Source organism: Dipodomys ordii, unplaced genomic scaffold, assembly GCF_000151885.1.
Source record: "Dipodomys ordii isolate 6190 unplaced genomic scaffold, Dord_2.0 Scaffold7, whole genome shotgun sequence".
Taxonomy (NCBI): Eukaryota; Metazoa; Chordata; class Mammalia; order Rodentia; family Heteromyidae; genus Dipodomys; species Dipodomys ordii.
The window spans coordinates 7,554,378-7,571,516 of NW_012267223.1; the positions used below are offsets into that span (position 1 = coordinate 7,554,378).

The window sequence follows — 17,139 nt, forward strand, 5'->3', positions numbered from 1 at the left end:
CCCCCCCCGCCCTCCGCGCGCCTCCCCGGCCCCCCTTCCCTTCCCTTCCTCTCCCGATCGAATGCGTTTCTTCCCCCTTTTCGCTCGCCGCCTGCGGCCTGGCGACGGACGGGCATCGGGTGAGGGGCGGCGGCTCGTGCCTTTCGTGGTCATGACCGTGGCCGAAGTGAAGGGCACATCGCTGTCCTTCCCCTCGAAGATAACGCCGGGCCCGTTAACCCCCGCGGCTCCGAGCCCGGGCGGGGCTGGCCGGCCGGCCGGGGCCCCCGACCCGGGCCCCGGGAGTCGGTGTGTACAGCCGGGGAGAGAAGGAAGGCTCCGTCCTTCCGGACGATGACCCCGAGGCCCCCGCCGTTCTTCGAGCAGCCTTCCGGGCATGCGGCCCTAAAGGGAATTTGGATTCTTTTTGTTTGTTTGTTTATAAATCACAGCCGAATTTCCCGAAGAAGGTCTCCGGTGGGGTTTCTTATGCATGAAGCCATTGCCGCGGCAGTTTATGGAAGTGGTTAATCACCTGGGGCTGGGGCTGGGGCTGGGGCTGGGGGTGGGCCCAGCTAACTCGTTGGGTTTCTAAACTCCAAATGTAGGATGAATTCAGGAACACTCGATTAAAAATATTAAGGCCAGTGACATTTGGTTGTTGAGGCATTGTTTAGGCATTCACAGGATGCTTGGATTCATCTTGGGGAATCTTTGTTGTTTTTGGTCTGGTAATGCATTGGCTTTAAACAAAAATCCCATAAAAAATGTAACCTCTTTGTACATCTGCTTAATATAAGAAACAACAACCCAAAAACCCAACCACCTTTTCATCTCTTATGCCCAATTCGTCCATCTTTACCAAAGACCTGGTTTTAGAATGTGTTCTCTGGTCAGCCGAATACATATTTTGATATTTCTGAAATGGTGCTTTGAAGCATAAAAGGTCTGATTCATCATTGTTCGTGGTGGCCTTCAATATTATTTGCAATATGGGGAATTCTACCGAAGTGGATTTTTCATTTCATGTGATTGCCTGACCTGGAAAAGTGGCCAGTATAAATCTTACAGTAAACAACTTGCTGTTTAGTGTTTTATTTCTCAAGTACCAGCAAGATTCTTTTTCTGTGGTTTCAAATTTATAAGCCTGTAGCCACAACTTTCTCATGGTCTGTTAATTACTCTGTTTGCTATTGACCTTTATCATGAAAGTTGTCAAAACAGAATGAGTAAGTGTAGAATTTTAGCATAGCTTTTACTGGAGCATTTTTTCTTTTTTAATTTATAGTTTTATCCTAGTGGTTTTGTGTGCATTATAATTTGAAAGTGATTAGTATTGAATTTAGTTGCTATGGGGAGGGAAACTCATCTCTCACTCTTAATTGCTTAGTACTTAGGAATTGAAGGGAAAACAGTATGGATGACTGTTAAGTAAGTTTTTATCTTTAGGGAAAGGTTATTTGCTTATTATAATTTTTAATTTACTTGACATCAAGGTAGTTTGGACCCAGATCAGATCAGTTCACCATCACTTAATCTGTGGAATCATGGTACAGGCTTGAAATTTTCATGTTTTAACATACCTACTGTCCAGGTGAACACACACACACACACACACACACACACACACACACACACACACACACACACACACACACACACACACACACACACACACACACACACCCTACGAAGGAATTTCCTTTTTACCACAGGTAAATATATTATCATAAGGCTGAAGTCTGGTAAAAGATTCCAGAATAAAGGGTTGTTTTTAAAAGTTAGAAAGCTGGGTGCTGGTGGCTCACGCCTGTAATCCTAGCTACTGAGATTTGGCAATTGCAGTTCCAAGCCAGCTTGGGCAAGAAAGTCCGTTAGGCTTTTATCTCCAGTAAGGAACTCAGAAAAAGCTAGCAGTGGTGATGTGGCTCAAGTGGTACAGTACTAGCCTTGAGCACAAAGAGGCTCAGGGACAGTGCTCAGGTGCTGTGTTTTGAGTCCCAGGACCAGTTTCCCCCCTGTCCCCCCCCCCCAAAAAAAGATAGTGTAGGTTCTGTTTGTGTTTGAGAAATGTTTGATTACAAGTGACAGTTGGCTATCAGTGCCTTTGCTCTAGTGGTTTGCCGAGTGACACTAGGACACACCCATGGGAGAGGAGCTCCACACGGGAACCTCTGTGTGCTCAGTCCTTCCTTGCTCTCACGTAGAGTTGACTTAGGTGCACTTTCTCTGTCCTGTTTACTATTTACACACTTCCCATGTCACTTTTTTTTTTTTCCAAGAGAGAACTGAATGAAATTCCCAGAGGGCCTCACTCCACAGCAGCCTGCCCCTGCAGGAGTGGCTCCTTTCTTCCTCCACTGGAGCTGAGGATAGTCCTCTCTTGTTTGTGCTTACAGAGCTCAGATCCTACAGCAGGAGCTAGATGAAATATGTATTTGGAAGAGTGAAAATTACACACATTTTATACCCTAGTCCTCAGGTCCCTGCTTTTCAACACCGTGTTTCAGGGCCCAGTGCTGGTGGCGGCTCTTGCTCAGGAGACTGAGATCTAAGGACTGTGATTTGAAGGGAGCTCAGGTAGCAAAGCCCATGCCACTTTTTATCTCCCGTTACCCATCAAAAAGCTGCTAGTGGAGGCTGGGCTCAAGACGTAAACTGAATGGATAAAGCTAGTGGGCAGCACCCAGGCCCTGAGTTCAAGCCCCAGTACTGGCACAAACAAAACAAGAACAGATAAGAATGAAAGTTAGTGGGGAGGGGAGGAAATACCTATGAATTTGTTGTCTAGTGAATTTAATAAGTCAAAAATCCAATTTATGTTTGTGCTTCCTAGTTTCTCTAAGCCTTTAATGCACTTTTTCTGCAGAGAACCATGGCGTCCGGCAATACTGCGGCCAGTGAGGAGGAGCGCAGTCTCCGAGAGTGTGAGCTTTATGTCCAGAAGCACAACATTCAGGCTCTGCTCAAAGATTCGATTGTGCAGTTGTGTACTGCGCGTCCAGAGAGACCCATGGCGTTCCTTAGGGAATACTTCGAGAGGTTGGAGAAGGTAAAGATAATTTGGGGAGAGGATGGGACAGTTACTCATTTTAATGCCCTAGAGTGTTGCCAACTAAGTCTTTTAGGAGAAAAGGAATTCTGCCCCAAATAAGTGTAAAACAAATTTAAATTAGAAATGCAATGAAGGCACTTGTAGCCATTTAAGAATTGTGTATAGAGGGGCTGGGAAGGTGGCTCAGTGGTAGAGTGCTTGCCTTGCATGCCTGAGGCCCTGGGTTCGAGTCCTCAGCACCACATAAGCAAAAAGCCGGAAGTGGCGCTGTGGCTCTGCTGGTAGAGTGCTAGCCTTGAGCTGAAGAGCTGAGGGACAGCACCCAGGCCCAGAGTTCAGGCCCCACAACCAGATCCCCCCCCCCAAAAAAAAAGAATTGTTTATAGAATTGATCAGAAAATGAGTCTTTTTGTGAGATTTCACTAATAAAGGATTTCCAAACATGATTCCTTGCAAAAGTTTCAATTAGTGTCTAACAGTGACTTCTTAGGACAGATGAATCCATCAAAAGTAGTACGTCAGTTGTAGGAAATGACAAATTCTGCTGAGTGCTGGTACCTCAAGCCTGCAATCTTTGCTATTCAGGAGGCCGAGACCTGAGAATTGTGGTTCAGAGCTAGCTCAGGCAGGAAAGTCCATGAGACTCTGATTTCCAGTTAATCACCAAAAAGCTGCAAATGGAGCTGTGGTAGCTTAAGTGGTAGAGCACTAGTCTTGAGCAAAAAAAAGCTCAGGAACAGTACCTTGTGTCCTGCCCTGAGTTCAAGCCCTAGGATAGGAAAAAAAAAAAATAAAAAGAATTCTGTAGTACTTGAAAGCAACTCTTGATTTTCTTCAGGTAAGTGTAGGAAACTTACCCACCTTTAAAAACCAGTGTAATAAGACATTTGATTCTGGCTTGTAATTGACATTTCACAAATTCTGAATTAAGGAAATATGTTTTACTGTGGGAATATAGAAAAGTTGATTACATACAGAGATACAGGTGGTGGCTAAGATTTTATATCATTCTTTTGGTTAGGACTTGTTTACCCTGGGAAAAAATTTAATCTAATTTTTAACCTTTGCTGTTCCCCTGTGTTAAGTGTGACCTATGTGCATAGTACATACTTTTCAAAGCAAAAACAAAAAATTAGGACAATGTTTCCGTGCATTTAAAGAGATAATGAAAGAAAGTCTTGGGTCACCAGATGTTTCAAGTGGTTTATTTGATTGATTCTATAAAGCAGTGGGATATATTCACAGTTTGCTTGTGCATGTTGGAGTTTTGAAGTAATTTGTAATGATCATGAGCCAACTGGAACATACTTCTTTGAGATTTGATAATCTAATTTTGTATGATACAAACATTTACATTATTTCACATAGGCCATAGCCAGATGGTTTTAATAAAAGCATCTGTACACTAAGATTTAAAGCCATGTTTGGGAAGTTCAGTGGGCATGTATTTTTTATTTCCTTGAAAACCTTTAGGATTGATATTTAGTACCACAGTTATAATAATTGAAAACAAACCAAGAACTGCTAAGCAGTCCCTATCAAAATAGCCTGCTGTCTTGGAATTGTAATCGAAGTTCTGCCTTTCTCATTTAAGCAATTTCTAAATAATGGAAGCGCTGGCCATGAGTGTTGGCAGTTTTGAAATCAAGTGCGTTCCTGGAGGTCTTGTTTTGAAATGGGTCACTGTAAGGTGATCTTACTTCTTTGGACATCAATAGAAATCATCAAATGAGGGGATTAAGTTGGTGAGACATGAAGTGTGTGTCTTTTTATAGGAGTGTTGAATGTGTGCTACTAGTTCCAAAGCCTGCATTTACCACAGCACTATTAAGTACTAACCAAGGTAGAAAGAAATAAGTGATTATTAGGATATTCCTTTGCACTGTGCTTAAGTGTGTTTTGTTTTGCCCCCTCTCAAGGAAAGCTATTGCTTAACATACTTATTCTGATAACTTACACATCTTTTTTAGTCAAGAATGAGCAATACACACCTAGACTTGGAAGTAATTAAGTTTTCAGCTTTGTACTAGGCTGTCCTTTGTATGTTAAGTGCTAATCTGTGTGCTTGAAATCACACCGTCATGTTTCATCAGCTCCTCCTTTCCTATTTCCCCTTTACCCAGGTTATATTTCTGTAACCTTCAGCTATTCCGTAAGAAATTTACCCCCAAATCTCTTATATTTGGTCCACTGAAAAACTTCTATATTTTAATTCAGACCACTGAGAGGAATTGAGTCCTCTTTTATGCATCTGTTTATGAGAACCTTGCCTGCCTGGTGGATTAGGGGAATTACAGCCAAGTGTCTTGGGCCAGGTACTGTGTGAACTTCGCATGTGTACATACTCAGTTTTAGATGTGCCAGAGAGATAAATATCAACATTTTCCAGAGGCAGGAAGGAGGATTAAAGCTTGGCTGTGGTCATATAACATAGTAGTCAGCTGTTACTACAGCGACATGTAACCACCAATTTCAGGGGCTTATACCATCAGCTCCTCAGGGCCCAGCCCATCTTGTTTTCATGTGTCTTGTTCTGGGGCTAAGTGGAAGGAATAGCCAACACACACACACACACACAACACACACACACGAAGAGGGAAAGGGGAGAGGGCGGGAAGGAGGGAGAGAGAGAGAATGGTGTTTTCAAGGCAGAGAAAGGACAGCAGTCTAAGATGGGTGGGCAGGCAGGCAAAGCCAGACCACACTAGAGCATAATTGTGAGGCCAGACCTCAAGCTGGGGTGAAAGCTTTACTTCAGCTGCAGAGAAGAATGTCAAGGGCAGGGAGGGAACAAATAATTGTGACAATGTTAAGGAATTGGCAGGAGAGTGTCCTCATAAAGCACAAGTCAGTGCAGAACAAAATGCACAAGAGTCAGGAACATCATTAGCCAGTGAATAATCTGGGAAATGTTTTTTTGTTTTTGTTTTGTTTTTTTTTTTTTTGGTCGGGTTGTGGGGCCTGAACTCTGGGCCTTGGTGCTGTCCCTCAGCTCTTCAGCTCAAGGCTAGCGCTCTACCACTTGAGCCACAGCACCACTTCCGGCTTTTTTCTTTTTGCTTATGTGGTGCTGAGGAATCGAACCCAGGGCCTCAAGCATGCAAGGCAAGCGCTCTACCACTGAGCCACCTTCCCAGCCCCTCTGGGAAATGTTTTTAAGAAGCAAAACAGCCAGGTGCCCGTGGCTCACGCCTGTAACCCTAGCTACTCAGGAGGCTGAGATCTGAGGATCACGGTTCAAAGCCAGCCAGGGCAGGAAAGTCCGTGAGACTCTTATCTCCAATAAACCACTAGAAAACTGGAAGTGGCGCTGTGACTCAAGCGGTAGAGCGCTCGCCTTGAGCTGAAGAGTGTAGGGACAGCGTCCAAGCCCAGAGTTCAAGCCCCACGACCGACCAAAAAAAAACAAAAAACAAAAACACACAAAAAACAAAAGAAGCAAAACAGCTTAAGAGAGAGACTGAGTGAGGACGGCTAAGAGTGAGAGCATAAAGTGTGTGAAAAGACAGAGTAGAAATGACCTCGGCCCTGGCTGAGTTGTCCACACGAGGTTGTGTTCAGATTGCTGTTTTATGGCTCACTGTGATACTTCAAATCAGAACGCTTCTGTTGCTTCACAATTATCTTTACAGTTCAGTAAGCTAGAATGAATATGGTCCCTAGTGAGAGATGCCGTTTGTGCATTTTTTAAATGAAATTTGTGTGAAATGCTAATGAGTATAGAATTTATGTTTTTCTCTATACTCGTAGGTTTTAAACTTGGTGGAAACTTGAGTTTTGAAGTTCTGTGTTAATATGGAATAGGAATATGGGATAGGAAAACCTGGCTAGTTGTTGGAACTACCAGAATGAAAATGTTGTTGATTTGTTTGGGGGAAAAAAAGTATATTTTCAATAGGTTATATACATGGTTGAAAACTGCAAAAGAGCTTCTTATTCTAATATGTGTATAGATACATGTTATCATCACGTTGGCCATTTCCAGTATTTTATTCTCTTATCTTAAAAATGAGGTATTGTTATATAGATCCCAGGCTGGTCTCAAACTCAGGATTCTCTTGCCTCAGCTTCTTAATAGTTTGGGTGTGTTTATCATTTCACATATGGAATATCTTAGAATGAATTTCTAGAAGCAAATTACTAATGTTGCTGAGGCAAGAAACAAATAGATTTATAATTATGTTATGATGTTAATGCTGTTTTTATTTCATTTATTTGCTTTGCTCATTGTGGTTTTTACTCTTTCCCTTTTTCAGTTTGCAGTGCTGAGGTTTGAACTCAGGGCCTTGTACTGCTTGAGCTATGTCTCCCTCTCATTGTCTTTTTCCTTAATTAAAATTCTAGAGAAATAAAGAAGAATAATGATAAAAATTGAGCATGATTCTTCTAATAAAAACAAAAGCACTTTGATAATAATTGCTCTAGACTTTTCTTGTTGCATATGTAAAATTCCTTTTTAAGTGAAAGCTTGTTATTTATTTTATAAAGGGGGTTTCATTGTGATATGTTTGCACAATCATAAAATATAGAATTGTTGAACTTACCTTGATGCCAAAGGCAGAGCTAAGAACCATACAGGAAAAAAAGAAAACTCTGGGTATATCCTTAGATAGTTTAAAATCAAATGTTTGTTTAAATAACTCTGAAATGCTAAATCCATGTAGAATTTGAAAGATGGTTTAGAAAAATTGAAGACTGAGTTATTGAGAAAGTAGAAAATAACACATTTTTACAACTTTTCTTGGGGATATTAGTGTTTTCTTTTTTCTTTCCTGAGCCCTTGACTTTATATTCAAGGCCTTACATTTGCTAGGCTGGTGTTCTACCACTTGAGCCATGACTCCAACCTAGCCTTTTGCCAGTTACTTTGGAGTTAGTCTAGAAAACTTTTCTGCTCAGGTTGGCTTTGAATTTTGATCTTTCAGATCTCATCCTCCTGAATACGAGGATTATGGATGCTAGCCTGACAACTCATTGCTTCCTGAGAGGATTTTTTTCCAAGGGGTGGGTGGGGGGTGGTTTAAGAGTCTAGATTCAGGCAGGAGAATGTTTAGATGAGCTCAGTTTTTGTATGAGTTGGTTCAGTAAGTAGTAGTTTTAAAAACAGGTAGAGTTTTATTTTGACTTCCAAGTATAACCCCGACTATAAGAAAGTGTCATGAGCTGTGCTGGAGGAATATTGCTTACAGTGGGTGTCACTGAATTTTTGGTGACCATCACACATTTCATAGTTTTATCTGGGGCTCAGGCTCGTGTGCATGTTTGCAAGCTCAGGACTCTTCTGTGTGTTTTGTATGCCTAGTATAGGGCGTGGCTACAGGGCAGCCCCAGAAAATGCTTATGCAGTTAATGAAACGCACAGTATCTAGACATTCTTGCCTCACTTTTCTGTGCCTAAATTGTTTGTTCTTAAGAAAATATTCTAGGGGTACAGGGATTTCTCTTTGGCTAACTCTGCAGTAGCAAACACAAAATTTTTACTCTTTTGTGTATCACAAATCATTGCTGTCAGTTCATTCTTAGAATAGAAACTGTGTGTGTGTGTGTGTGTGTGTAAGGTTTGAACTCAGGGACCCATGCTTGCTAGGGCAGGTGCGCTACCACTTGAGCCACATCTTCAGCACACTATTGCTACTCTTTCTTTTTTTTTTTTTTGGTCAGTCATGGGGCCTGAGCTCTGGGCCTGGGTGCTGCTCCTCAGCTCTTCAGCTCAAGGCTAGCACTCTACCACTTGAGCCACAGTGCCACTTCCGGCCTTTTCTGCTTATGTGGTGCTGAGGAATTGAACACAGGGCCTCATGTATGCAAGGCAAGCGCTCTACCACTGAGCCACCTTCCCAGCCCCTTGTTACTCATTCTTGAGGTAGGGTCTCTAGTTTTTGGATTTTTTGCCCCTGGGGCCAGCTTTGGAATGGGGTCCTTCCACTTACAGCTTTCTGTTTATCTGGGATCCCAGGCACACTTGGCTTACACTTGAGATGGTGGGGGTACTGGTCCTCATTTTTTTTCTGGGCTGTCCTTGAACCATTCCAGTCCTCCTGCTTTCCACCTCCCAAGTAATTGGGATCACAAATGTGAGCTGCCACATCTGGCCTGGACATCTAAGGAGTGCACTTTGTGTGTGTGTGTGTGTGTGCGCGCGCGCGTGCGCGTGCGCGCGTGCATGTGCATTGGTCCTGAGGCTTGACGTCAGGGTCTGGGCATTGTGCCTGAGCTTTTTGTTCAAGGCTGGTGGCTTTACCACTTGAGCCACAGTTCACGTTCATGGACATTTACATTTTTTTTCACATTTTATGTGTCCTTGTAGTACTAGCTTGGTTGAGTAATAAAATAACCTTTTCTTATCTTGAGAACATTCTTTCCGTACTTTATTTCTTCAGTTTTTCCTCATTAGGAATTTCTTTTTTGTCCTTAACTTACTCTGGTACTAGCAGAGATTTTGATATGATTTGAGATTACTCTCATTGGAATATGCCAGTACCAACTTCACATGCTGGGCATCTCAATTTACAAACGTATCATTTCTTTCAGGAGGAAGCAAAACAGATTCAGAGTCTGCAGAAAGCAGGCACTCGCGCGGACTCCAGGGAGGATGAGATCTCTCCTCCTCCCCCCAACCCAGTGGTTAAGGGTCGGCGGCGACGTGGTGCTATCAGCGCTGAGGTCTACACGGAGGAGGATGCTGCCTCCTATGTTAGAAAGGTACCATGCTGTCTGATGGGGGAGACAGTTACTGACACCCTTCTGCAGGTCATCTGGTGTTCTTCAGTGAGACCATAAGTATTTTGCATAAAGGCTGCAGTACAGTCTTTGGGCACTGGGGGTGCCCAAAAGGTACCCCTGTACCTGATTACCTGCAGGGCAGGTTGGTCAGTGGCACACATTTGTATTTCAGTGGAAGAAGCAGGCAGTACACATTGTTCTCTCTAGTCTCAGTGTCAGTGTTTTGATATTCTGTACTTCAGATTTTGACTTTGAATCTTGTATCCTGAAGGCTTCCTTTAACCTAATCTGCCCTTGCCCAGTCTGGAGCAGCCAGATTCTGTCCTAAAGAGAGAAGAGAATCCTGGGCACCCACCCAGCCTTATGAAACAGCACTTTATGGTCACAGTTGTTAAAAGATGACTTAAAAAATGCTTTTGTCTCAGAATAATGAATGATCTTGATCAAGTGATTTTTGGTTGTTTGGTTAACTAGGAACCAAGAACTGGTTTTGTGTACAGGACTGGCTTCAGTAAAGGGGATTAATTAGTCATTATTTGTTTTTTACTTTGTGAATCAAAGGTAGTACAAATGTGTTGTAGAGAAATTTAATACAGAATAGTCATGTGTAAATACCATTTTATGGCTTGACATTTCATTGAAATGCGGGGTACAGACATGAGATATCTTTGGTTTATAATTTTCATTTGACTTGGAATTCTTTTTTAGGTAATACCGAAGGATTATAAGACAATGGCTGCCTTAGCCAAAGCCATTGAAAAGAATGTGCTGTTTTCACATCTTGATGATAACGAGAGAAGGTAGGCTGAAGTTCTTCTTTATTATATACTCTTTCCAGCCAAGCTGTGACCCTTAGGCCCCTGTCATCCTTGCAGGGCTTTTGATTGTTTGCTAAGTGGCAATCAGGACTGAAAGTCTGCAGGTTTCAATTCTGAAGTTAATGCTTGAAATCCTCAGAAGAGGCTCATGAAATCTAACACTAGGTCTTCTTGCTCTCTCTGTCTCTCTCAGTGATATTTTTGATGCCATGTTTCCGGTTTCGTTTATTGCTGGAGAGACAGTTATTCAGCAAGGTAAGGGTTTTCCTTTGTGTAATGGGACTGCAGGGAGAATGGAGGGCTTTATTTATTAGAGCTTGTTTTTCTTTGATCCTACTTTTTCCTCTGTTACACTGTTGGCTTTTTCTTTTTTAATTAAATGTTGTGTAAACATTCTATCTATGGGCTTGATATTTCTAACACAATTTTGTTTATAAAAATTGTTAAAATACCCATGTGTTTAAATGCATGCAATATCTGAACAACATATCTCGTGTGTCCTTTATGGTTTTCCTTTTTTTTTGATATTAGGGTATTAGGGTTTGAACTCAGGGTAGTAGTTGCCCAGCTTGTTTAATAGGTGATGTTCTACCATTTTTAGCTACATCTACAGCCTGCCTTTTTGTCGATGATTTTAGCGTTAGTGTCTATAGAACTTTTTCCCCTGTGCTGGCCTTAACCCCCTGTTCTTTATATTGATTATTAGCCTTTCATAAATAAAATGCCTATAGTCTTCATAAAGTCTATCCAGGGGGTTTTGTGACAACATATGGTAACCTGAGGTTTTTGGATATCTTTTTTTTTTTTTTGAACTCAGGGCCTGGGCTCTGTCCCTGAGCTGCTTTTTGCGTCAAAGCTGGCACACAACCCCTTGAGCCCCAGCGCAACTTCCAGCTTTTTAAATTTATGTGGTCCTGAGGAATTGAACCCAGGGCTTCATGCATGCTAGGCAAATACTCTACTGTTAAGCCACATTCCTAGCCATCTTTCTTTTTTTTTCTTCACATTTTCATAGGTCTTCATTAAGCATTTTGTCCTTCTGTAGTGGTCTTATATTTTGCTATTGACTAGTTGTGTTGTTTCTAGTGTTTCTGTGAGCAACAGAAACAGCAGTCATCAACTTTGTACCCATTTGAGATGACTATGAAAGTGATCAGTTTCATGACTTTAAAAACACATTGAAAATTTTTTTTAAATTGCAGACTGTGTTAACATACACTGTTCTTTTACAAAATGAGTTTAGTCATTTTACACTAATTTGGTTGTTTCTGTTTCTTTCATTTGGAATATGATCCTCACTTTTTTACTCTTGTAGGTGATGAAGGAGATAACTTCTATGTGATTGATCAAGGAGAGATGGATGTAAGAGATTTAATAATAGCAAAAACTATGTCATTAGTCTTAAAAAGCAATGTATTTGTATTTAGTCCATGTAAGCCTTATCATAGTGTTTGTGGAAGGACTCTTATAGCCCTTGCCTGTCAGAATCTATCGATAGCTTCACCAAGTATTTTTGTGACACCGATGGTTTTTAAAGGTAATTTGTCTAGCTAGGCATGCAGTTGCCAGCTTGTGCTATAGACATAGGATGTGCATGCATGTTGAGAAGACAGTGGAAGGGGCAGTTAGCTAGACCTAGCCATTAGCTACGAACTTAACACAGCTTTCTCTTTCAGTGAGTCCTGTTCACAAATGAAATGGGGATAAGAATAACATTGATCTTGTAGGATTCTTAGGAAGTTTAGTAAAACAGTACTGTCCTTGACACAGAACCCTTCAAATGCACATCATGTATGCAAGCATTTGGCACCTGTTTCCCCTTAGCTATCCCTACAGAGCACTTTCCTCATTGTCAGATAGATAGTTGGGCATTTAATTCATTGTTATGAGTAACTATTTTGTTGTGCTGTGTTCTGCAAACATAGTGTCAACAATTTTTGAAAACATCTTCTAGATTCTGGCTTTTTACAAAGGTTTGTCAATTTGGACATACTTGTAATATGTAAATGAAACCATTTATTTGATGACTTCTTCATTTTAGGTCTACGTCAACAACGAGTGGGCAACTAGTGTTGGGGAAGGAGGGAGCTTTGGAGAACTTGCTCTGATTTATGGAACACCCAGAGCAGCCACTGTCAAAGCCAAGACAAATGTAAAACTGTGGGGCATTGACCGAGACAGCTACCGAAGGATCCTTATGGTAAGACTCATGGTTTTGGGTGTGTGTTTAGCATTTTGGTCTTTGTAACTTGGTGAACTTCATATAGAGTACTTTTGAATGGTTAAGTCCTAGCTAATATATTGACCAGTCTGAATAGCTTTCTTAAATTTTTGCAGTACCCTTCTGGCTGTTTAGGAACATGAAGTCTGATTCAAACTTTTGATTTTTTTTCCAGTTGTGATATATGTATGTATACATCCATATATGCAGTACGTATCGTGTGTGTGTGTGTGTGTGTGTGTGTGTGTGTACTTAGAAATGTTTCTGTATTTCTATACCAAGATCCACAAATGCTTAAGTATCTTATCTAAAATGGCATAATGTATGCATATAACTATTGCGTTTCTTCTATATGCTTTAAATTATCTCTAGATTATTCTTGGTACTTATGCACAGTAAACACTATGTAAATAGTTGTATTATTCAGGAAACAGTGACAAGAAACAAGTCTGTAGCCGTTTTTTTTCCCCTTAAACCTGCAGATTTGCACACATGAAACTTGAAAATAGGTAGGGAAGTGTGTGTGTGTGTGTGTGTGTGTGTGTGTGTATGTGTGTGTGTGTGTATATCACATATACTTCCATATACGTAGGTAGATATGGTTTTTTGTTGGGTGGGGTGGGGCTAAGGTCATTTACCATGTCAACAAAGTTCATTACAAATGGATAAACTTAACAAACTTTGTAGAGAAGACAGCTTGAACATGTTTGGGACTATAGAACATGTATTCTCATATATCCCTTCCTTTGTTTTTTTATTTTTACTTCGCTGTGTGGGGGATTGAAACTGTGGGGCAATATTTGGACCTGGAGTCTAGACAGCTACAGTCTCATACACTGCTTTGGTTAATGTTTTGAGAACTGATCTTTTGCCTGTTTGACATTTCATGATTTGGTGAGGCTCTGAGCCGCCTTTGGCCATACATAGACTCAGCATTCCTTTTAGAACATTGTACAAGCTTTTTTTTTTTTTTTTTTTTTTACTGAGTTGGGTAGGAACTCATCTACAGCATAAAGCAAAATGATTACAAATGAAGAGGTAGTAGCACCAAGTTGATCCTTGTTTGTGTGTGCTGGTACTGGGACTTGAACCCAGGGCTTCCAGCTCTCATGCAGCTTTTTCACCTAGGCTGATGCTCTACCGTGCAAGTCACATCTACAGTTCCATTGGCTTTTTTTTTTTCTTCTTTTTTTTTAGTTTATTTGGAACTTGGTACTTATTGTTCCATAGTGTTGTGTAACAATTGCATGGGGATTTGACTTGTTATTTTTTGTTCATAGGGAAGCACGCTGAGGAAGAGGAAGATGTATGAAGAGTTCCTTAGTAAGGTGTCTATTTTAGGTAAGTTTTGAAAAATTACACAGCGTTATTAAAGAATTTACTATATTTGATAGTATTCTGTCTCAACTGATTTACATTTTGTTTGCTAATAGTAATGAAAGCCACGGGGATTGTTACTTGACAGTATTAAAGGTTCGACAGAATTGAAGGTAGTTTTAAATTGCTTTGAATTTACTAGCATGACAAACCCCTCAATTAGACACAGAGATAAAAAGGCTGAGAGTATCCTTCTCGAGTGACTTCTGTGTCTGTTTTGTCATTGATGGAAAGTATTTCTGGAAAGTGTTTCCAAGAATATGTTTCCTTTGTGGGAAAATTCAGTATCATATGCTGGTAAACTCTGAAAAGACAGATGCTGGACTTGTTCAAATTTAAGAGTAAAGCAGGCTAATTGGACATAGTACAGTGTTGTAATGGAGCCTAGGAAACATTGTTAGAACCTGTTTTTTAGTGCTTTTTATGACAGTCTTTTGCCACTGTTTGATTAAGTGATTTGACTTTTTCCCCTGGTCATTTGCCATTTGAAATACTTATTTGGATTAAGCATCTTGAATATTAGTTTGAACTTGAGAAATAAGTTCTAGCTCCTCTTGCTGGTCTATATAAATAAATTCAGTGGAGGCTTTGAAAGATTAAGTTATTTCTTTGAACCTTTGGGAAAATGTGGATGGTGTACTGTAACTGTTGATAGACATCTACAGGAATATAATGATCACCTTTAAAAAAAATTTTTTGCCCTGGGACTTGAACTCAGGGCCTGGGCACTGTTGTCAGGCTTTTGTGTTCAAGGCTAATGTTTTAATCAGTTTGAGCCACAGTGTCATTTCCAGCTTTGTAGTAGTTACTAGTAGTTACTTGGAGATAGTCTCATGGACCTTCTTGCTCAGGCTGGCTTTGAACTGAGATCCTTCTGAGCAGCTAGGATCACAGGTGTGAGCCACCCATGCCCAGCTAATGAGCTCAATTTTTTTTTTTTTTTTTAGTCCTTTGCTATTGGGTACAGTTGGTGTAAATTAACCTGACTACTCATACTAGAAGTGAGGCTCTAAGTCCTCCTAAGACTAGAAGTAATTGAACACGGATGGAGGTGCTAGTGCTGTGTTTAATCCAAGACATCACTAGCCAGAATGTTGCATGGGTTTGGCTATGCGGCTGAATCTGTATACTTTTGTTTGGATTGGTTGTAGGGTGTGAGCTCAGAGCCTGAACTCTGTCCGGAGCTCCTTTTGCTCAAGGCTTTTGCTTTGAGCCACTCCACTTCTGGTTTTCTGGTGGTTAATTGGAGATAACTCAGGGACTTTCCTGCCTGGGCTAGCTTTGAGCTATAATTCTCTGGTCTCAGCTTCCAGACTAGGATTACAGGTATGAGCTACCAGCCCCTGGCTCTGTATGCGTTTTGTTTTAAAACTTTCAGCAACACCAACAATGTAGCAATTCTCTTGAGTGTTGTTTTTCAGAGTCTCTGGACAAGTGGGAACGCCTGACGGTAGCTGATGCCTTGGAGCCTGTTCAGTTTGAAGATGGACAGAAGATTGTGGTGCAGGGAGAGCCCGGGGATGAGTTCTTCATTATTTTAGAGGTAAAGAATTCTGCATTTGAATTTTTTTTTTGTTTGTTTGAGGTACTGGGGATTGAACCTGGGGCCTTAGGCTTTCAAGGCAAATACTCCAGTACTTGAGCCATGCCCTAGTCCTTTTGCTTTTAGTTTGTTTTTCAGATAGAGCCTCAGGCTCGGAGGAAGCTTTCTAATCTGATGTTGATCTTTGTCTTTCCTACTGAAAAGCTGGGATTACAAGCCTGTGATACTATCCCTGGCTGAATTCCATTCTTTACAACATTATGTACCCTACCAAAGGAGTCTAATTCTCATTTGTCCTTAAGTTTTTAAGAATATTTGACAGTTTTATTTAAAAATTAGCTTTTACTGTGAAATACAGTTGTTGACTTTTCTGCATAGCCACTGTAATTTTAAAATTAAAACAACAAAAAGAGGTTTGACTTAGAATTCTGGCAAGGGCCTCAGACATGAATAACAATATCCTGAGTTACCCCCAACTCTATTACTCTTTAGCATGCAAGCAAAAAAGCAAGAACAAAGAACAACTCCCAACTCGGAGGCATTTGGTGTGACAGATTGTGTTGTACCATCTTTGTTAAAATGTGTTTGGGCTCTTTGGCAAACAAGGATCAAAGGGAATAGTTTAGATTCTAAATGTTACTGTGTTTTATATCTTTATAATCCCTGGAAATGTATAGCAGATAATATTGCCTGCCAGGCAGATCCAAATAGCAGATTCAAAAATTGAATTGCTATGGTGTAGAAGCAGCCAGACAAGTGTAGGTGGATGAGAGTAATATTTTCACAAAATTTAATTCCAAGATAGGCAGTGAGCTAGCGTTGGCCCACTGCCTACAGTTTGCCAGCCTGACTGAATTCTGTTACCATATCTTAACTTCACCTTGCTAGCCAGGGTCACTTGATAAATGGAAATCAAAGCTTATATGCTGACATGTCAGTCATCTAGTATTGTCTGAACTCAGATGAGTTGACATAACCATCAATGAATCTTTTACCCTTTTCTTTTTTGCAAAGTACTTAAGTGACAAGGGTATTTCAAATGGCACTCTGATTAGTTCTTCAGTTTCAGCTTCTTGGTGGTTTTATTGTAGGGGACAGCTGCTGTGCTACAGCGTCGGTCAGAAAACGAAGAGTTTGTTGAAGTGGGACGATTGGGGCCTTCTGATTATTTTGGTACGTTGGAATGCCTCACAATGAAAGCAGTTTTTAAAGTTGGCGCTTAGTGAGACGCTGTCGTCCGTTTCTGTCCTGAGATTTATCTATTTCTTTGTTAGTTTATTTTTTTTTATTTTTTATTTTATTTATTTATTTTTTTGGGTCCGGTGTTAGGGCCTGAACTCTGGGCCTGGATGCTGTCCCTCAGCTCTTCAGCTCAAGGCTAGCGCTCTACCACTTGAGCCACAGCGCCACTTCCGGCTTTTTT

General features: G+C 40.9%; 1 protein-coding gene across 1 annotated transcript in view; it reads left to right on the forward strand.

The window, feature by feature from the left end:
- Positions 1-2,824: 2,824 nt before the first annotated feature.
- Prkar1a (protein kinase, cAMP-dependent, regulatory, type I, alpha) overlaps positions 2,825-17,139 on the forward strand; it is a 17,368-nt gene continuing 3,053 nt past the window's right edge. The window contains exons 1-9 of the mRNA XM_013037883.1: positions 2,825-3,031; positions 9,566-9,736; positions 10,466-10,557; positions 10,769-10,830; positions 11,891-11,937; positions 12,617-12,775; positions 14,077-14,137; positions 15,595-15,716; positions 16,808-16,889. Of these exons, the coding sequence (XP_012893337.1) occupies positions 2,855-3,031; positions 9,566-9,736; positions 10,466-10,557; positions 10,769-10,830; positions 11,891-11,937; positions 12,617-12,775; positions 14,077-14,137; positions 15,595-15,716; positions 16,808-16,889 (973 nt within the window). The 5' untranslated portion in view covers positions 2,825-2,854. The remainder of the gene's footprint in view (positions 3,032-9,565; positions 9,737-10,465; positions 10,558-10,768; positions 10,831-11,890; positions 11,938-12,616; positions 12,776-14,076; positions 14,138-15,594; positions 15,717-16,807; positions 16,890-17,139) is intronic.